This window comes from Salmo salar, chromosome 01, assembly GCF_965601325.2.
Source record: "Salmo salar chromosome 01, fSalSal1, whole genome shotgun sequence".
Taxonomy (NCBI): domain Eukaryota; kingdom Metazoa; phylum Chordata; class Actinopteri; order Salmoniformes; family Salmonidae; genus Salmo; species Salmo salar.
In genome coordinates this window covers 16,543,130-16,566,035 of record NC_138291.1, presented here as the reverse complement: position 1 = coordinate 16,566,035, position 22,906 = coordinate 16,543,130, and the positions used below count along the sequence as shown (strand labels likewise).

The 22,906-nt window shown below is 43.7% G+C and overlaps 1 protein-coding gene and 1 non-coding gene across 2 annotated transcripts in view; one reads left to right on the top strand and one right to left on the bottom strand.

Moving 5' to 3' along the window:
* The window catches only part of LOC106566507 (membrane-bound glycerophospholipid O-acyltransferase 2), a 92,181-nt gene that overhangs the window by 34,447 nt on the left and 34,828 nt on the right, over positions 1-22,906 (top strand). Inside the window, exon 2 of the mRNA XM_014134629.3 lies at positions 15,478-15,623. Coding sequence (XP_013990104.1) covers positions 15,478-15,623 — 146 coding nt within the window. The remainder of the gene's footprint in view (positions 1-15,477; positions 15,624-22,906) is intronic.
* trnaa-ugc (transfer RNA alanine (anticodon UGC)) lies at positions 2,610-2,685 on the bottom strand. The gene has a single exon. It is a non-coding gene; the product is annotated as a tRNA-Ala (tRNA).

The following is a 22,906-nucleotide window of genomic DNA, read 5'->3' as shown; positions in this document are numbered from 1 at the left end:
TTCTTCGCTTCCCTCTGCCACAGAATTTCTCTCTCTCTCAATTCCCTTTTCCTGCTTTCTCTTTACTCCCTTTTCTCTCAGGTTTAATTGTTGTGTAGGAGAGAAGGGAGCCTGATGGCTGTGGGTGGTGGAGGGCTGGCAGCGGGAGGAGAGCAGAGAGCTGTCAGCTTTCCTCTGGACACCTGGCTCTCCTCCTTTCTCTCGCTCCTTTCTCTCGCGCCTATCTCTCCATTAGCTCTGAACCAAGCATCATGTCAGGACACTATGTCCGGCAGCTAAGAGCCTGTCCTCATTTGTATGCAGTCATTGCTCAGCAGCTTTGCAATGGTATGATTGTATTGGTTTTATTATGATTAGAGGGTAGTGTAATCTAATATAGGTCACTTAAGTCAACTACTGCCTTTGGAGAGCAGTCTGCACCTTTGACCCGTAGTTAGAGGAATCGATGCAGAGGAGTGGTCATGTGTTTATTCTAGCTTGCAATATGGTAGTGTGGTACACAGTGATGTAGTGATATACTCTGATCACCGGTCCCTGTGAAAAAAGTAAAGCCTGCCTTCATTGCAGTTTTCAGCAAAAGGTGGGTAAATTGTCACACCAAAAAATGAGGGAGGGGGCTAAACTGTTTACCCTCCAGTACACCACTGGTTGTGCAGCGCAATGTTTCTTGGTAATGACTTGAAAATGTGGCTGTTTCTTGGCTTGATGGAGTGTTCGATCACTGTTCCTATAACAACACACACACAGTGTCAGTAGTGAAGTGTAGTCTGGTCCATTCAGCAGGTACCACTTGTAAAGGGATGTCATTCAATCCACCGATCAATAACTACTTTCTGCTTAACGATGAAACAGCGCTCCCTAGCAACAAGCTGCTCAATAGAGGAAGGAAATTGAGAAAAACAATGATTGTAGAAGATCAGGGGAACACACAGGCCAACAGTCTCAACACTATAGCCACAACTCAGATCACTCTTTGAGACAAAAATGTGATGTTTTCTGACAACACCAGTGTGTTCGGTTAAACAAGCAATGAATGTCACCAAAATGTGAAGTGTAGGCTAATATCAGGGATTCTTTGGAATTGGTGTCTTAATTTAGGCTATCCCATGTAAGTTTAGATGGGATGAGATTTGTAGTGCTTTTTCTCTCACAGTTGTTTGGTCTCCATCTCTGCAATTTTCTGGACCGTGCTGATTGCTGGGTTGCTATTTTTGCCACTGCGGGCCACAGATTAGTCAATGATAAATGTAAGCATGTTATGTCACCAGCCACCATTTACCCACTCCACGAAGAGAACAGTTTATAGTAATCAAAGTGTGAAATTACATCTAAAACCATCAGTCAGGTAAACACTTTTTGAAGTTGGCTGGCATGGGAAGCCATTGCTTCTCTATTTACTTTTGATTTGTTGTTACTTATGAGCAGGCATTGAGGGGGGATTGAGGATAGCCTTGCATGGAGTATTGGTTTCATTTTGTGAAATCGTTAATTAGCTGACACTCGTCTTCTATGTAGGTCATACATAAAGCATAACGGTTGTTTTTACATACAGTGCCGTTAAAGTATTTGCCCCCTTTCAAATTTGTTCTACTTTTGCATATTTTATGCAAGTTATGCAACACCCAATGCCCCTGTGTGGAAAAAGTAATTGCCCCCTTACACTCAATAACTGGTCGTGCCACCTTTTAGCTGCAAAGACTCCAACCAAAAACTTCCTGTTGTTGATCAGTCTCTCACGTCACTGGAGGAATTTTGGCCCACTCTTGCATGCAGAACTGCTGTAACTCAACGACATTTGTGTGTTTTCAAGCATGAACTGCTAATTTCAAGTCCTGCCACATCTCAATTAGGATTAGGTCTGGACTTTGAATAGGTCATTCCAAAACTAACATTTTGTTTCATTTTAGCCATTTTCATGTAGACTTGATCACACGACCACCACCATGTTTGACCGTTGGTATGAGGTTCATACTGTGGAATCAAAAATCAAATCAAACTTATTTATATAGCCCTTCTTACATCAGCTGATACCTGAAAGTGCTGTACAGAAACCCAGCCTAAAACCCCAAACAGCAAGCAATGCCGGTGTAGAAGCACGGTGGCTAGGAAAAACTCCCTAGAAAGGCCAGAACCTAGGAAGAAACCGAGAGGAACCAAGCTATGAGGGGTGGCCAGTCCTCTTCTGGCTGTGCCGGGTGGAGATTATAACAGAACATGGCCAAGATGTTCAAATGTTCATAATTGACCAGCATGGTCAAATAATAATAATCACAATAGTTGTCTAGGGTGCAACAAGTCAGCACCTCAGGAGTAAATGTCAGTTGGCTTTTCATAGACGATCATTCAGAGTATCTCTACCGCTCCTGCTGTCTCTTGAGAGTTGAAAACAGCAGGTCTGGGACAGGTAGCACGTCCGGTGAACAGGTCAGGGCTCCATAGCCGCAGGCAGAACAGTTGAAACTGTAGCAGCAGCACGGCCAGGTGGACTGGGGACAGCAAGGAGTCATGTCGGGTACATTTTACATTTTAGTCATTTAGCGGACGCTCTTATCCAGAGCGACTTACAGTAGTGAATGCATACATTTCATACATTTATTTTATTTTCGTACTGGTCCCCCGTGGGAATCGAACCCACAACCTTGGCGTTGCAAACACCATGCTCTACCAACTGAGCCACACGGGACCAGGCATGAGGCATGGTCCTAGGGCTCAGGTCCTCTGAGAGAAACAGAGAGCATACTTAAATTCACACAGGACACCGGATAAGACAGGAGAAATACTCCAGATATAACAGACTGACCCTAGCCCCCCGACACATAAACTACTGCAGCATAAATACTGGAGGCTGAGACAGGAGGGGTCAGGAGACACTGTGGCCCCATCCGATGATACCCCCGGACAGGGCCAAACAGGAAGGATATAACCCCACCCACTTTATCTTCAACCACCAACTTATCATCCTGAGACAAGGCCGAGTATAGCCCACAAAGATCTCCGCCACGGCACAACCCAAGGGAGGTGTGCCAACCCAGAAATGCAGTGTTTTCGGGTATAATGGGACACGTCATCCAAAAAGTTATACTTTTGACTCGTCTGTCCATAGAACATTCTTCCAAGAGTTTTGATGAACAACCATGTGCTTTTTGGCAAACTAGTCAACTTGTTATTATTATAGCAACAGGTTGCATGTGTGCTGACTTTATTTTTATTTTATATATATATATATATATAAAATAAAAATAAAGTCATATATAGTCATAAATAAAGTCATAAAAAATAAAGTCATATATATATATATATATTTTTTTTTTTTGTATTTTTTTTTTTACTATTATGAGCTGTAACTGTCAAATAAATGACAGCAATAAAACCATAGGCAAGGCAACATTATCTACATGGTAAAAGCTTTTGCTTAACTTGTGGAAAATACCTGACAAAATGTAAGCCAGTTTGACACATTATGACAAGTTATCATACACTATATAGTATATACAAAAGTATGTGGACACCACTTCAAATTAGTGGATTTTGCTATTTCAGCCACACTTGTTGCTGACAGGTGTATAAAATCAAGCACACAGCCATGCAAACTCCATATACAACGTGGCTCCGTCATAGGATGCCACCTTTCCAACAGTTCACCAAAGTTTGATAAAAATCACAAGTCAAATCGCGATTTTAAATATTTGTTTAAAAATAAAGCCTACATATTTTTGGGCCATATTTCCCAGCCCTACCTCCACCTTATCCTTACATCCCTCCCCTCCACCCTATCCATGGAGAACCTCATTTTGCCTTATAAGCTTACATTCACTATCTCAAATGAATTTATTATCATCTCGTTAGCCCCTGGGAGCATTCATTCCCTAAACAATGATACTGATGACAATAGAACTGGGAAGAACACAAGAGGCCAGAGCCACCATTTTTTTTTTCTTCCTACTGTTTGGGCGTGAATAGAAACAAAAGGACCTGTGTACTGTAAATACCTCCTGAAATGATACACAGGCTTTCTGCTAAGAGTGATTATTTCGCAACAAAGCCTCCTTCACTCACACTGCCAAACTTACCCTAGTAAAACTGACTATCCTACCGATCCTCGTCTTCGGCGATGTCATCTACAAAATAGCTTCCAATACTCTACTCAGCAAACTGGATGCAGTCTATCACAGTGCCATCCGTTTTGTTACCAAATCACCTTATACCACCCACCACTGCGACCTGTATGCTCTAGTCTGCTGGCCCTCGCTACATATTCGTCGCCAGACCCACTGGCTCCAGGTCATCTATAAGACTATGCTTGGTAAAGCTCCACCTTATCTCAGTTCACTGGTCACGATAACAACACTCACCCGTAGCACACGTTCCAGCAGGTATATCTCACTGGTCATCCCCAAAGCCAACACCTGCTTTGGGCACCTTTACTTCCAGTTCTCTGCTACCAGTGACTGGAACGAATTGCAAAAATTGCTGAAGCTGGAGACTTTTATTTCCCTCACCAACTTTAAACATCAGCTATCTGAGCAGCTAACCGATCGCTGCAGCTGTACATAGCCCATCTGTAAATAGCCCACCCAATCTACCTACCTCATTCCCATATTGTTTTTATTTCCTTTTCTGCTCTTTTGCACACCAGTATCTCTACATGCACATCTTCATATGCTCATTTATCACTCGTGTTAATCTGCTAAATTGTAATTATTTGCTCCTATGGCCTATTTATTGCCTTACCACCTCATGCCTTTTGCACACACTGTATATAGACTTTCTTTTTTCTACTGTGTTATTGGCTTGTTTGTTTACTCCATGTGTAACTCTGTTCTTGTCTGTGTCGCACTGCTTTGCTTTATCTTGGCCAGGTCGCAGTTGTAAACGAGAACTTGTTCTCAACTAGCTTACCTGGTTAAATAAAATTAGCGCCAGTAGCCGCTAACTGTCGCTCCATCTGCACGCCAGACAGCAGCGGACTCTAGGTTTGGCTGGTATCCAGATTTTCATAACGTTTCTGTACCATACCGAGGTGTACGGTATTATCGGAAGTGCACACAAGGGCAGCTATTTAAAAAAATAAATGTTTCATTTTTATATATATATATATATATATTTTATCCTAGGTATTCCTTAAAGAGGTGGGGTTTCAGATGTCTCCGGAAGGTGGTGATTGACTCTGCTGTCCTGGCGTCGTGAGGGAGCTTGTTCCACCATAGGGGTGCCAGAGCAGCGAACAGTTTTGACTGGGCTGAGCGGGAACTGTGCTTCCGCAGAGGTAGGGGGGCCAGCAGGCCAGAGGTGGATGAACGCAGTGCCCTCGTTTGGGTGTAGGGCCTGATCAGAGCCTGAAGGTACGGAGGTGCCGTTCCCCTCACAGCTCCGTAGGCAAGCACCATGGTCTTGTAGCGGATGCGAGCTTCAACTGGAAGCCAGTGGAGAGAGCGGAGGAGCGGGGTGACGTGAGAGAACTTGGGAAGGTTGAACAACAGACGGGCTGCGGCGTTCTGGATGAGTTGAAAGGGTTTAATGGCACAGGCAGGGAGCCCCGCCAACAGCGAGTTGCAGTAATCCAGACGGGAGATGACCTGCGCCGCTTCCTGTGTGAGGCAGGGTCGTACTCTGCGAATGTTGTAGAGCATGAACCTACAGGATCGGGTCACCGCCTTGATGTTAGTGGAGAACGACAGGGTGTTGTCCAGGGTCACGCCAAGGTTCTTAGCACTCTGGGACATCATGTCTCGCTCCATCCACCAACGCCACGTTGCACCACAGACTGTCCAGGAGTTGGCGGATCCTTTAGTCCAGGTCTGGGAGAAGATCCCTCAGGAGACCATCCACCTCATCAGGAGCATGCCCAGGCATTGTAGGGAGGTCATACAGGCACGTGGAGGCCACACACACTACTGAGCCTCATTTTGACTTGTTTTAAGGACATAACATCAAAGTTGGATCAGCCTGTAGTGTGGTTTTCCACTTTAATTTTGAGTGTGACTCCAAATCCAGACCTCCATGGGTTGATAAATTGGGTTTCCATTGATTAATTTTGTGATTTTGTTGTCAGCACATTCAACTATGTAAAGAAAAAAGTATTTAATAACATTTCTTTCATTCAGATCTAGGATGTGCTGTTTAAGTGTTCCCTTTATTTTTTTGAGCAGTGTGTGTATAATACATACATACATACATACATACATACATACATTGAGTGTACAAAACATTAGGAACAACTTCCTGATTCTGAGTTGCACCCCTTTTTGACCTCCAAAAAGACTCAATTCGTTGGCATGGATTCTATAAGGTGTCGAAACACGCCGCAAGGATGCTGGCCCATGTTGACTCCAATGCTTCCCACAATTGTCAAGTTGGCTGGATATCCTTGGTGGTGGTCCGTTCTTGAAAAACACGGGAAACTGTTGAGTGAAACCCAGCAGTGTTGCTGTTATACCATACCCCGTTCAAAGGCACTTAAATATTTTGTCTTGCCCGTTCACCCTCTGAATGGCACACATACACAATCCATGTCTCAAGGCTTAAAAATGTTCTTTAACCGATCTCCTCCCCTTCATCTTTCCAGATGAGTCCCCAATGAGGGCCCTGATTTTAAGGAACACACTGTCTGTGTTGTTTGAGAGGGTGTGTATTAGAGGTCGACCGATTATGTTTTTTCAACGCCGATTTATTGGCGGACAAAAAAAAAGCCGATACCAAATAATCAGCAGATTTTATTTATTTATTTATTTATTTATTTGTAATAATGACAATTACAACAGTACTGAATGAACACTTATTTTAACTTAACCTCTATGGGCTAGGTGGGACGCTTGCGTCCCACCTACTCAACAGCCAGTTGAATCCTGTGGCGCGTTATTCAAATCCTTAGATATGCTATTACTTCAATTTCTCAAACATATGACTATTTTACACCATTTTAAAGACAAGACTCTCGTTAATCTAACCACACTGTCCGGTTTTCAAAAAGGCTTTACAACGAAAGCAAAACATTAGATCATGTCAGCAGAGTACCGAGCCAGAAATAATCAGACACCCATTTTTCAAGCTAGCATATAATGTCACATAAACCCAAACCACAGCTAAATGTAGCACTAACCTTTGATGATCTTCATCAGATGACAACCCTAGGACATTATAGAATACATGCATGTTTTGTTCAATCAAGTTCATATTTATATCAAAAACCAGCTTTTTACATTAGCATGTGACTAGCATGTGACTAGCATTCCCACCGAACACTGCCGGTGAATTTACTAAATTACTCACGATAAACGTTCACAAAAAGCATAACAATTATTTTAAGAATTATAGATACAGAACTCCTCTATGCACTCGATATGTCCGATTTTAAAATAGCTTTTCGGTGAAAGCACATTTTGCAATATTCTCAGTAGATAGCCCGGCATCACAGGGCTAGCTATTTAAACACCCAGCAGGTTTAGCACTCATCAAAGTCAGATTTACTATAAGAAAAATGTTCTTACCTTTTGTTGTCTTCGTCAGAATGCACTCCCAGGACATCTACTTCAATAACAAATGTTGGTTTGGTCCAAAATAATCCATCGTTATATCCAAACAGCGGCGTTTTGTTCGTGCGTTCTAGACACTATCCTAAAGGCTAAATAAGGGTGACGAGCATGGCGCAATTCGTGACAAATGAATTCTAAATATTCCATACTTCGAAGCATGTCAACCGCTATTTAAAATCAATTTTTATGCCATTTTTCTCATAAAAAAGCGATAATATTCCGACCGGGAATCTGCGTTTAGATAAACAGACAAAGGAAAAGAAACCATTCGGTCGAAGCGGGCATGCGCCTAAGCCCATAGTACTCTGAGTGGCCACTTGCCAAAAGCGATAAAGTGTTTCAGCCAGAGCCTGCCTCGATATCGTTCAACGTTTTCCCGGGCTCTGAGACCCTATGGAAGACGTAGGAAGTGTCACGTTATTGCACAGATCCTGAGTCTTCAATAAAAAGAGCCAAGATGAAACACTACTTCTCAGACAGGCCACTTCCTGCTTGGATTTTTCTCAGGTTTTTGCCTGCCATATGAGTTCTGTTATACTCAGACACCATTCAAACGGTTTTAGAAACTTCAGTGTTTTCTATCCAAATCTACTAATAATATGCATATTCTAGTTTCTGGGCCAGAGTAGTAACGTTTTAGAGAGTAGTACGTTTTTCATCCGGCCGTGAAAATACTGCCCCCTAGCCCAGACAGGTTAATGCTAGCTAGCAACTTACCTTGGCTTCTTACTACATTCACATAACAGGCAGGCTCCTCGTGGAGTGCCATGTAAAGCAGGTGGTTAGAGCGTTGGACTAGTTAACCGTAAGGTTGCAAGATTGAATCCCCGAGCTGACAAGGTAAAAATCTGTCGTTCTGCCCCTGAACAAGGCAGTTAACCCACCGTTCCTAGGCCGTCGTTGAAAATAAGAATGTGTTGTTAACTGACTTGCCTGGTTAAATAAAGGTGTAAAAAAATTATAATAATAATTGGCAAATACCGATTTTGTTATGAAAACTTGAAATCGGCCATTCCGATTAATCGGTCAACCTCTAGTGTGTATTAACGGCCTGAGAGACTAAAGTGATAGTGAGCGACTTGTTTTAGCGAACTGCGTTGTTCTCTCAGATCAGGGACCTCACTTTCTTTGCAGAGAGGTCAGCTGTTGTCATTACTGCCTGAGCATGCATAGAAGTACCTGGCCTGCTGAGAGGCTGCAGGAGAAATCCCGCTCTAAATAGGTTCTGTGTGCGTGGAATAGTTGTGTTGGATAAGTAAGGTGCATGACGACTAACTCAAATGCACTCTCTCCAATTTAATTCCACTAAATTATGCGAATTACCCTATCGACCGGTTCAGTTGTATTTATCGTCTTTTAATTTTTGGGGGCTGATGGAAACCCTGACACACACACCTTTTCATCACAGCTTCAGACAGATTTCACCCTACTCATCAATCCTAAAGGAATGAGGACTTATCTATGCATAGTTACTTTAATAACTCTACCTACATGTGCATATTACCTCGGCACCGGTGCCCCCACACATTGACCCTGTACCCCCTGTATATAGCCCCACTATTGTAATTTACTGCTGTCTTTAATTATTTGTTATTCTTAACTCTTACATATTTTGTTACATTTATTATTTACTTAACCAGCAATGCAGTTAAAGGCTTGTAAGTAAGCATTTCACTGTACGGTGTACACCTGTTGTATTCGGCGCATGTGACAAATAAAATTTGATTTGACTTCAAATGTTATTCTTACCCAACCCCTCCAGCCACAGTCAATCTGGATAATGCCGAGGAAAAAGCTTCTTTCCCCTAGCGCTCAGACACATTAGCGAATAAAACAACCTTGGCCTTCTCTCACTGTATTCTTGTTTTTATTATCTACTGGCCATTGGTTCCAGTGCCCTTGCTCCCTGCCTGTGTAGCAGGTGGATTAGCATGTGGCCGAATGCCATTGTTTGTTATTTATATGAACTGTACGTATGTTCTCCATTGTTCATCGTGGTGTGTTATTATGGCAATGTGATGATATGATGGTGATATAGCCCTCCCAACACTCATAGTTTTCACTGCAACAACACGTGATTAGTCTCGCACTACTCTGAAAGTATCTGAGGAGTCTAGGGCCCGGCCATGGAGTCTGGGGGGGGGGGGGCTGGCTGGCCCGGCCGGTCGGCCATGGAGTCTGGGGGGGGGGCTGGCCGGCCCGGCCGGCCATGGAGTCTGGGGGGGGGGGCTGGCCGGCCCGGCCGGCCATGGAGTCTGGGGTGGGCTGGCTGGCTGGCCCGGCCGGCCATGGAGTCTGGGGGGGGGGCTGGCCGGCCCGGCCGGCCATGGAGTCTGGGGGGGGGGCTGGCTGGCCCGGCCGGCCATAGAGTCTAGGGACTGGACTACAGTAGTACTAGTAGAAGAGAACTAGGAGATGCTCTGTATCACTTCCAGTCGATTTTCTCTCCGTCTTGCTTCAGAATCCCCCCTGAGCTCTGTGCACACAGTGAAACGCAGTACTTAGAGTGGAGAAGAAACAATCAAATGTAGTGGCTCAGGCTCCTGGGAGCAGGTGATGATGGGAAAGTGCAGACCTGAGCTGAAGTCAATCTGAAAAGCGTTCCAAATGTAATTTTAGCCTTGCCTTCCAAATGGAGGCGCATGTTAATCTGCTCCCGTAATGAATGAGATTCACTATGGGACCACTGTGGAGGATGAGAGGAACCAAAGGATGAGGCAAAGATAAACGCATGCATTCACAAACGTGCACACACAATCCCCACCCACCACATTAGCTTAAATAGCTTAGTCAGAGTCCTAGTGGGTTTTTCTCTGAGTGATTGTACTCCACTATAGCAGCCCTTTGGTATACTCTACTGTATGTGGGAGGGAGGGAGAATGGTACAGTGAAATACCATTAGGAATAGAAAGGGTGTGGTACTCACAATACAACTAGTATTTGTCATTGTAGATTGGATGTGTGACTAGAGCTGTTATGGTGACCATATTACCGCCACACCGGGGGTCATGATGGCAGTCAAATTCCATGTGCACATTTAGTCACGGTAATTAGGCTTCTCCACGTTCTGATGCTGCTGATGGTCATAGATGCTAACTGCCTGGTACTCAGCACTCTATTGTCCCTCTAATCACTCTGACATCAATGCAAATGTGTTCGCAAATCTAATCAAACAACATTTCTATAGGGTATGCAATTGCTTGAGAAAACAGTGAAGGCCTCTATTAAAAAGAGGATCCCATCGGCTTTCTATAGGCTAGGCCTACTTTTTATTTATGTATGTATTTATTTATGTATTTATTTATCTATCAATTTTGCTAAAATTAAGCACATTGCTTATCTGTTTACAACAGGAGTATAGCCTACCTGGCTGGCATGCTTAATAACCACAGGAAAAGCATCCTCCTATTTAAGTGCATAGATGACATGTATTTTTCCCGCTGCCCCTGTATTGAGACAGGTGTATGATAATTGTCCATTGTAAATAAATAAAAATTCCCGCATTATTTAGTAAATGTGAAGATAGGCTAATATTGTCACCCATCGGACTATTCTAGATTTAATCCTATCACTTGATTGCCCAGCTAAGGCGAGAAACGCGTGATTTTTGTAATCATAGTCGCACACCTCATGTGGCCTATAAGGTTTGTATCACAACTAAAGTGGCCAAATAACTTCTTAAAATTAAGCACATTAATCTGCTTTACAACGGGTGTAGAGCCTAACTGGCGTACATAAACAGGATGTGAGTTTTTCCAAGTTTGGGGGGAAAAAATTACATAAATGCACCTTTTTATATTAAAAGCATTACATGTATATTCGCATTTGCGGTCACTTGAGAATGGTGTTTTCCCACTAATGTGTTTATAATGTGAAGAAATAAACTATTAGGCTATCAACATTTTAAGCTAAACGTTCTGATCTGTTGCGTCAGCCACATTGAGTAAAAAAGGTTATTTGATGCTAGTGGTGGTATTAATTTGGGATCTATCTCAGCCCACAACTGTCCCAGACTATGTGTGGGATATTTATTTCTCACACACAATAGAATAGGTCAACTTTTGTACTATGGTGGATAGTAGATTGACATAGGCTAGTGCTTTTGCTGTTCGTTAGGCCTACTCTTCCAATATCTACAATATGCGCCTTGGAATTGGATAAGGACGCGCACAGTTGCGTCCCAGATGTGTCTGTCTTCACTTGTAGCCTGTGTGAGAGACCCGGTCACGTGATGGAGAGCCATTTGAGTGAGAAGTGCTTCGGATCAAGCAGCCGGGAGAAGCGATGAATATAATTATTATAATTCCCAAGGGTACAACGGCCACTGGCCGCAACAGGCATGGATTTCTTTAGGGGGTATTACGGCCACACAAAAGGATGCCGCCTGGAAATTCGAGGCACTATCAAGTGCTTTTCAAATTGTTAATGAGAGACTGATTAACTGTGTACAGCCTGCACAAAAAACAAAACTCATGCCTTTCATGCAATTCTTTTTCAAGTCCTCATTAGAGTTGTATGATGCAGCCTTAGAATGTATTATAAATCTAAACATATTGCCCAACATTTGTATCGCAACTAAAGTTACATGAATAACTCTAAATTAAGCCTATAGGAGTACCTGTTTCTTTTGTTAACTGCTCAACACAGAATATCCGCATGTGTGCACGCCCTCAAATGTTTGGAGATTTTATTCCGCTATGTTCAATTGTATTCTTCATACTATAAAAGAATCCCAAAGTCTTGTCTGCTTAATGAACTAGTGTAGCCCACAGCAATATGGCATAGCCAGATCAGGGCCTAACATAAGGACAACTCAGAGTATGCTATTCTGTTCTTCTGAAATAGACTACATTTTCTTCAAATCATGTTTCTTTAGACTTGTCTACAAATTTGATTTATTGTGATTGTGTAGGCTATATTTCATGGATTTATTACACTTTTTTAAAAGGTAGATGTTCCAAAGGTCTGCATCAGTGGCTTGTAGGCTATGTGTGGAAGCCAGGAGATGCTTAATGTGTTTACGTTAACTAAGGTCAATTACCGTGAGACCGGCAGTTATTTGCTTGACAATCACCAGCTGCCAAAATGTCATGACCGCCACAGCCCTGGGTGTGACCACAGTTACTGTGCACACTGTTATTGTCTCCAGGGTGCCATGATGCACGGAAAGGCAAAGGTGATAGACTGGGTGGAACCGATAGTTGATGTCCTACTGTTGACTTTAGCAGCATGCCGGCTTCTGAAATAATTGTGCCTACTACAATTGATAAGATGGGCTATACTCTGTGTGTGTGTGTGTGTGTGTGACAAAGCGTCACCAGTCTTGCGTTGAGTTGATCATTGATGTTGGTAGCTTTTATGTCAGGCTTTGTTAACATAGAATAAGCAGGAGGAAACCAAACAGTTTCCACAAAGAACAAAAAATGTGTCCTCTATGCTTGCTTTATCCAGTTATCATGCAAACAGCCTTATCAAAGAGCTTGGGTTCTATCAACAGTGTATTCTCCTGTGTAGTAGTGCCAGCTGCCACGGTGCTGTAATAGTGTCTCTTTCCAGAAGCGACAGAGAGACAAAGGCACTGCTCTCTTCCAGTTAACAAATCTGATTTATTTAGGATGGTAAATCAAATAAAAGTTTATTGGTCGCATACACAATTTAGCAGATGTTATAGCGGGCACAGCAATGCTTATGTTACTAGCGTCTAACAATGCATTAAAATGTCAAACAAATAAAGTCCAAATAAAAACAAGGAATCAAGGATGAATCCGATTAACACCTGTAACAGTTATCAAAATGGAATCTATACATATGTACACATCTACTCAGTGCAGCTGTCTGGCTCCACTACTTTCATTTTGGGAGCACCGTGCAACAAAACAATTATCCAATAAACTCGATGGGTAACGATATTTTGCAGCAACACACTTCTTTTCACTGCTCAAACACAGGCTGATAATTGTTAACAAACCAATCATAATGCTAGAAATGTTTAAATGTAGCTAATTAAATGAATCATGTGCGGGGCACACAACCGGAACAACAATCCCTTTTCACGCAAACTTTACCTCAGAACTGTGCCGTCTTTTAGTTTTTTTCTTCCCTGAGCTAAGTAATGGCATTCGATAGCAAGCTAGCTAGTAAGAACAACAATGAAATGCACTGGAATTCAAGCTTTCTTTAACAAAAAACGATCAACCAGAAGATGATGATGACAATGTCGGAGATGCTGCTACCGATCCACCACCTCAAAGAAAAAAAATAATATCTACGTGTTTCAAGAGGGGTTGCTTTTTGCAAATTCTAGTGGCTAAGGAGGAGCACATCCAGCATCCCAATGTACTGTCCAACGTGTGGAGTAAAAGCAGCAGGAAGACTTATTTGGGTCTTGCAACCTAAAACACCAAAGCCAAAAGCACATCAAATGCCAGGACAAGTGCATCAGAGCTGGAGCAACATCAGTATTTCTACCACCAGGCAGCCAAATTTGACAGGCAACAGGTGGCAGCCCAGGCTGGTCAACAGGCAGAGCTCACTGAGCTAGAGATTAAATGTAACACCGCTTACTGTCAAAGAGAAGATGGCTTTAGCCAAATTCGGAACCATGTTACTCACCCAGAAAAAGAATGGATTACAAATCAACCCTACATATTATTGACACTATCCGGGAAGAGGGTTAGAGCTATCTGGGCTTTTTGGGATGTCCCTACCCCTAAACCCTTACCCTAAAAGCAAGTTGATTTGTTAGTGAGATCAAATAATTTATTTATTTCACATTCCAGGTATCAGTTCATAGTCCATGTTGCCTTACATAGTTAATAATCTGTTAGCTGAATGCCGTAATGGATAACTGTTTGCAGTTCCACTTTTAAATACAATAAAGGTTGTTTTAATCACCTACCGTATATAAATGTTTGCTGTTGCACTTTTCAATACAATCAGTGTTTTTGTATGTTACATTTCTTTGTACAAAATGAGTTGCCTATGTGCGTGCTTAGTCCCCTCCTGTACTCCCTGTTCACCCACAACTGCATGGCCTCTTCCCCCTCAGGAGCCTGAAAATATTTGTCATGGGCCCTCCGATCCTCAAATTTATTCAGCTGCACCATTGAGAGCATCTTGACTGGCTGCATCACCGCGCTTGGTATGGCAACTGCTTGGGACCCCACTGCAAGGCACTACAGAAGGTAGTGCGTACGGCCCAGTACATTACTGGGGCCGAGCTCCCTGCCATCCAGGACCTCTATACCAGGCGGTGTCTGACCCAAGTCATAGACTGTCATCTCTGCTACCTCATGACAAGTGGTACCGGAGTGCCAAGTCTGGGCCCAAAAGGCTTCTTAACAGCTTCTACCCCAAAGCCATAAGACTGCTGAACAGTTGATCAAATGGCCCCCAGACGGGGCGGCAGGTAGCCTAGTGGTTAGAGCGTTGGGCCAGTAACGAAAAGTTGCTGTATCGAATCCCCGAGCAGAAAAGGTAAAAATCTGTTTTTCTGCCCCTGGCCAAGGCAGTTAACCCACTGTTCCCCTGTAGGCCGTCATTGTAAATATGAATTTCTTCTTAACGGACTTGCCTAGTTAAAATAAATATATCCTCGTTATAGTTATTTAAGGTAACACCTGATGACAATTAAGAATGATAGGACAGTCATTTGCAGTAATAAATAAACATAGCTCATTCTGGTGCTCAAAAAGTATGTCAGGAATAAAGTATTTAAATATTCTGTGTGAAACGAAGTGTCTCGTGGTTCAATGTCTGTATGACATGGAACAGCAGCGGTGTCTGTTTGAGGATGAGGTGTGTGTGCGTGCGTGTGTGCATCACCTGGTACACGGCTAGTAATGGTTCTTACAGTCTGACCTGGTAATAGAAGCAGTTTTTTTTTGTTGTTGTACAAAACTCACAAAAGTTTTGATTATTTCCTTTTGTGTGTCTCCTCTCCCAGGTGAACTTTGTGGTGTGTCAGCTGTTTGCCCTGTTGACAGCCTTCTGGTTCCGTCTGTATCTCCACCCCAGTAAGACCAGTCCCTTCATCAGACATGTGGTGGCCACGCTACTGGGCTTCTACCTGGCTCTCTTCTGCTTCGGCTGGTGAGTGCTGTTACTGACACATCTTTTCACCCTCATCTCTCTTCCCCAAATTATTTCTCTTGTCCCTGGTTCCCTCCATCTCTCCCTTCATCACCCCTTCCTGCTTCTCACACTCTTCCCTCTCTCTCCTTCACACCTTTCTTCAACTGTCTCTCAGAGCCTCCCCCTCACCCCTGTCGTCCATCCGTCTCTCCCTCCCTCCACCCATCTCTTCTGCCTCCCTCCATCCTTTACGGGCCAAGGCAAACTGGTCGATGCAGAGGCAATTGATATCCAATTAGGAAGCCGTTGGGCCCGTTATAAACAACCGGCCGTCCCTTGGCAGTGTGCCCCTTAGGGTTCTCTCTCGGTGTGTACGGGAAAATGCTAAGTGTGTGAAACGCTAACTGCGTCATTCCACCATGGCAGCGGCTCTGCGCATGTTTGATCATGTGCTGCCACCATCGGTACATGATATTGATGGTAAGGTGATACTGTTGTGGTCAGATGAAATTTTGTGGTGTTGCTTTTAGTGTAATTAATGTCTTGTTAGTCATCTGTGGAACACACCTTCACGGCTTTAGAATGTAGAATACGTAGAGGACAGTAGTACCATAAACTGCATTCATTTCTATCACTTTAGTTTGACAATCACTGACAAGCCATTCCTTTTTGGTTTTATATAGATTTTAGATTTTTTTCAATAAACAAAAACATACTTTGACAAAAAGAACAGACAACTTTAACATTTACATTTCAACAAACATGAATGACATCCCACCTGCTCAGATCCACATGTTCCCATGGTATCCACACCCAATGTTGTTTCCAATGCTTGTTAGACTCTGCCTCCATATGACTTAGACAGATTTATTCCAATATTTAAATAATAAAGTATTAGATTTTTCCATTCTCTTAACATTGGAGTGTCATTTGACTTCTAGTATTTAAGTAATAGCTTCTTTGATGTAAGTGACGAAAATAAATAATATTGTCCAACCCATTATTGGGTATCTCACTGCACCCCCATGCCGTGTCTTGAGATATGCAGATAGACGGATTAAAAGTAAACATACATTTAAAACTTCTGACAGCCAGCATTCTAACTCTGCCCATAGCTTTCGGACTTTATAACACTCCCAGAAGGGATGAACTGACTTACTTTATAACTCCTTCTCTTCCCACAGTCCTGTTACCACTCAATTCTGTCTGACATATTGACTCTGAATGATGCACGCACACTGACTCCATTCCTCTGCCGTGCTTCAGACTCTGAGGACACACAACGCCCTAGGGGACTTACCAAGAACTTGCCACATTGTACTATTTGGATCTTTGTCAATCACCACCACCATACTGCTGTGTACTGTACATATACAGTCCCAGTCAAAGGTTTGGACACACCTAGTCAGTTCACAGTTTTTATTTGTACTATTTTCTACATTGTAGAATAATAGTGAAGACATTAAACTATTAATTAACACATTTGGAATCCATGTAGGGTTAAACAAATCAATATATTTGAGATTCTTCAAATAGCCACCATTTGCCTTGATGACAGCTTTACACACTCTTGGCATACTCAACGAGCTTCATGAGGTAATCACCTGGAATGCATTTCAATTAACAGGTGTGCCTTGTTTAAAAGTTCATTTGTGGAATTTCTCAATTGGGCCGACCAACCAGTGCTCCCGCAAATTGGCTAACCGGGCTATTTGCATTGTGACCCACCACTCACCAACCCCTCTTTTACGCTACTGCTACTCTCTGTTTATCATATATGCATAGTCACTTTAACTATATCTACATGTACATACTACCTCAATCAGCCTGACTAACCGGTGTCTGTATGTAGCCTCGCTACTTTTATAGCCTCGCTACTGTATATAGCCTGTCTTTTTACTGTTGTTTTATTTCTTTACCTACCTATTGTTCACCTAATACCTTTATTGCACTATTGGTTAGAGCCTGTAAGGAAGCATTTCACTGTAAGGTCTACATCTGTTGTATTCGGCGCACGTGACAAACTTTGATTTGGTAAAGTACCAAGTCCATATTATGGCAAGAACAGCTAAAATAAGCAAAGAGAAACGACAGTCCATCATTACTTTAATACATGAAGGTCAGTCAATCTGGAAAAGTTCAAGAACTTTGAAAGTTTCTTCAAGTGCAGTCGCAAAAACCATAAAGCGCTATGATGAAACTGACTCTCATGAGGATCACCACAGGAATGGAAGACCCATCGTTACAGCTGCTGCAGAGCATAAGTTCATCAAAGTTACCAGACTCAAATTGCAGCCCAAATAAATGCTTCACAGAGTTCAAGTCACACACATAACTGTTCAGAGGAGACTGCATGAATCAGGCCTTCATGGTCGAATTGCTGCAAATATACCACTACTAAAGGACACCAATAAGAAGAAGAGACTTGCTTGGGCCAAGAAATATGAGCAATGTACATTAGACCGGTGGAAATCTGTCTTTTGGTCTGAGTCCAAAATGTTGATGTTTGGTTCCAACTGCGTTTCTTTGAGATGCAGACTACTGTACGTGAACGGATGATCTCCCCATGTGTGGTTCCTACCGTGAAGCATGGAGGAGGAGGTGTGATCGTGGAGGGGGATGCTTTGCTGGTGAAACTGATTTATTTAGAATTCAAGGCACACTTAACCAGCATGGCTACCAAAGCATTCTGTTGGAATAGCATTCCAGGTGAAGCTAGAGAGAATGTCAAGAGTGGTAGCTACTTTGAAGAATCTGAAATGTAAAATATATTTTGATATAACACTTTCTTTTGGTCACTGCATGATTCCATATGTGTTATTTCATAGTTTTGATGTCTTCACTATTAGTATACAATGTACTTGAATGAGTAGGTGTCATTTGGATCATTGTCCACCGTCATACTACTGTGTACTGTAGATATAAACTCAGCAAATAAAGAAACAACCTCTCACTGTCTACTGCGTGTGTTTTCAGCAAACTTAACATGTGGAAATATTTGTATGAACATAAGATGCAACATCTGAGACGTAAACTGAACAAGTTCCACAGACATGTGACTAACAGAAATGGAATAATGTGTCCCTGAACAAAGGGGGGGGGTCAAAAGTAACAGACCATTTCCGGAGACCTTCTCACCTCGCTCATCAACTCATCCTTGACCGCTGGCTACGTCCCTTCCGTCTTCAAGAGAGCGAGAGTTGCACCCCTTCTCAAAAAACCTACACTCGATCCCTCCGATGTCAACAACTACAGACCAGTATCCCTTCTTTCTTTTCTCTCCAAAACTCTTGAGCGTGCCGTCCTTGGCCAGCTCTCTTGCTATCTCTCTCAGAATGACCTTCTTGATCCAAATCAGTCAGGTTTCAAGACTGGTCATTCAACTGAGACTGCTGTTCTGTGTCACGGAGGCTCTCCGCACTGCTAAAGCTAACTCTCTCTCCTCTGCTCTCATCCTTCTAGACCTATCTGCTGCCTTTGATACTGTGAACCATCAGATCCTCCTCTCCACCCTCTCCGAGTTGGGTATCTCCGGCCCGGCTCACTCTTGGATTGCGTCCTACCTGACAGGTCGCTCCTACCAGGTGGCGTGGCGAGAATCCGTCTCCGCACCACGTGCTCTCACCACTGGTGTCCCCCAGGCCTCAGTTCTAGGCCCTCTCCTATTCTCACTATACACCAAGTCACTTGGCTCTGTCATATCCTCACGTGGTCTCTCCTATCATTGCTACGCAGACGACACACAATTAATCTTCTCCTTTCCCCCTTCTGATAACCAGGTGGCGAATCGCATCTCTGCATGTCTGGCAGACATATCAGTGTGGATGACGGATCACCACCTCAAGCTGAACCTCGGCAAGACGGAGCTGCTCTTCCTCCCGGGGAAGGACTGCCCTTTCCATGATCTCGCCATCACGGTGGACAACTCCATTGTGTCCTCCTCCCAGAGTGCTAAAAGCCTCGGCGTGACCCTGGACAACACCCTGTCGTTCTCAGCTAACATCAAGGCGGTGACCCGATCCTGTAGGTTCATGCTATACAACATTCGCAGAGTACAACCCTGCCTTACACAGGAAGCGGCGCAGGTCCTAATCCAGGCACTTGTCATTTCCCGTCAGGATTACTGCAACTCCCTGTTGGCGGGGCTCCCTGCCTGTGCCATTAAACCCCTACAACTCATCCAGAACGCCACAGCCCGTCTGGTGTTCAACCTTCCCAAGTTTTCTCACGTCACATGGTGGAAAAAGCTCCCTCACGACGCCAGGACAGCGGAGTCAATCACCACCTTCCGTAGACACCTGAAACCCCACCTCTTTAAGGAATACCTGGGATAGGATAAAGTCATCCTTCTAACCCCCCCCCCCCCCAAAAAAAGATATAGATGTACTATTGTAAGTGGTTGTTCCACTGGGTATCATAAGGTGAATCCACCAATTTGTAAGTCGCTCTGGATAAGAGCGTCTCCTAAATGACGTAAATGTGTGGCCACCAGCTGCATTAAGTACTGCAGTGCATCTCCTCCTCATGGACTGCACCAGATTTGCCAGTTATTGCTGTGAGATGTTACCCCACTCTTCCACCAAGGCACCTGCAAGTTCCCACACATTTCTGGGGGGGAATGGCCCTAGCCCTCACCCGCCGATGCAACAGGTCCCAGACGTGCTCAATGGGATTGAGATCCGGGCTCTTCGCTGGCCATGGCAGAACACTGACATTCCTGTCTTGCAGGAAATCACGCACAGAACGAGCAGTATGGCTGGTGGCATTGTCATATCAGGATGAGCCTGCAGGAAGGGTACCACATGAGGGAGGAGGATGTCTTCAATGTAACGCACAGCGTTGAGATTATCTGCAATGACAACAAGCTCAGTCCGATGATGCTGTGACACACCACCCCAGACCATGACGGACCCTCCAAATCGATCCCGCTCCAGAGTACAGGCCTTGGTGTAATGCCCATTCCTTCGACGATAAATGCGAATCTGACCATCACCCCTGGTGAGACAAAACCGGGATTTGTCAGTGAAGAGCAATTTTTGACAATCCTGTCTGGTCCAGCGACGGTGTTGCTGGTGAGAACCTGCCTTACAACAGGCCTACAAGCCCTCGCTCCAGTCCCTCTCAGCCTATTGCGGACAGTCTGAGCACTGGAGGGATTGTGCGTTCCTGGTGTAACTCGGGCAGTTGTTGTTGCCATCCTGTACCTGTCCCGCAGGTGTGATGTTCGGATGTACCGATCCTGTGCTGGTGTTACACGTGGTCTGCCACTGCGAGGACGATCAGCTGTCCGTCCTGTCTCCCTGTAGCTCTGTCTTAGGTGTCTGACAGTATGGACATTGCAATTTATTGCCCTGGCCACATCTGCAGTACTCATGCCTCCTCGCAGCATGCCTAAGGCACGTTCACGCAGATGAGCAGGGACCCTGGGCATCTTTCTTTTGGTGTTTTTCAGTCAGTATAAAGGCGTCTTTAGTGTCCTAAATTCCACAACTGTGACCTTAATTGCCTACCGTCCGTAAGCTTAGTGTCTTAACGACCGTTCCACAGGTGCATGTTCATTAATTGTTTATGGGTCATTGAACAAGCATGGGAAACAGTGTTTAAACCCTTTACAATGAAGATCTGTGAAGTTGTTTGGATTTTTATGAATTCTTTGAAAGACGGGGTCCTGACAAAGGGACGTTTCTTTTTTTGCTGAGTGTATTTGGATATTTGTCCACCATGCTGCTGTGTACTGTAGATATATTTGTCCATCACCATCTTACTGCTGTGGATTAGTGATGCACCGAAATGACAGTTTTTGGCACATACTGATATCCAATATTTTCCTTGCCAAAATAAACGATACCTGTAAATGTTAACTTTTAAGCATTCTAGTACAGTTAAATAGTTAACGCACATGGACGCAGTGGTGTAAGGCACTGCATCTCAGTTCAAGAGGCATCATGACAGTCCCTGGTTCGAATCCAGGCTGTATCACATCTGGCCGTGTTTGGGAGTCCCATTGGACTGCGCACAATTGGCTCAGGGTCGTCCGAGTTTGGCCGGGGTAGGCCGTCATTTGTAAATAAGAATTTGTTCTTAACTGACTTGCCTAGAAAAATAAAAGTTACACAGACCAAAAATATTTGTTTGGGTGATTCACATATGTCCCCATTACCAGGAAAACATAATCAAAACCTATTTCTTTCACTTGCTGTGCTGTTTCGTTGTTTCAGTCTCAACCAGGATTTCATCACGTCAAGCAGTGAAGTTTCAGCTCGGTCTGTCCGTTGCCTCTCTTTGTCGGTGTGCACTGTCACTGTGTCCGTTTCCATCTTGTCCAGCTGTGTATGTAACATTTCACATAAACCCTGTTTCTTGTCTGCATCGAAGTAGCGGTCCTTGTACATAGCATCGAGCATGGTGGCGACACAGTAAAGAGAATGCAACCGACTCGCTTTGTTGAGCAGGTGTTTTAATGCCATGACAGAGGCTTTCACGTCTGCTGCAGGCGCAGTTGATGAGCTTATTTCTCCAGTCAGTAGTTTAAATGGAGCTAGCTAGTGTGTTCATGTTCTCAAATGCCATTGAAATGGCAGCAGCAGTATGACAACCAGCACATTCATGAACATGCAATACGACTTCAATATGAAATCTGTGTTGACCCACTGTGTTGTCAGACTCAGCATGCTCATGGGGCAGATATCGCTGGTCCAAATGTCAGCAGTGAAGCTAATAGCAGTGACAGTGTTTACATTTTTTTTAAATTTTTTTAGCAGTGACACTATTACTGTGTAACTCCAGTAGGGCAACATCTGAAAAATAGCGCCTACTTGGTAGGTGCTCGACCAGTTGGCGAAAGCCAACATCACCCACGACAGGGAATGGTTGATTGTCAAGGGCAATGAATTCCATTATCTTGGCGTTTTTAATGGATTTCGCCTTTGAGTTGTCTCGCTGAAAATATCTTACTCTTTCAAATGACTGCTTGACTTGTTGACTACTCCATCAACACTGTGGGCTAGGTTAGGAATGCTGTGTTGCACGTGTAGCATTACATTTCGCGTGGCGTCATTACATCTACCTACGTTATATAGGTATGCACGTCAGCTTTGACGTCGGAATTGCACATCAGCGTTGAACTAAACATCCGGCCGATGTTGGCATTTTTAGCAAATATTGGCCGATTCCGATATGCTTACCTCTATCGTCCATCCCTACTGTGGATGTATTTGTCCATCACATACCCTCTTTTTCCCCCCCATATCTTTCTGGAGAGTTGGAGTTCCTTAGGTGAAGTACATCTCCAGTGTTGCAGA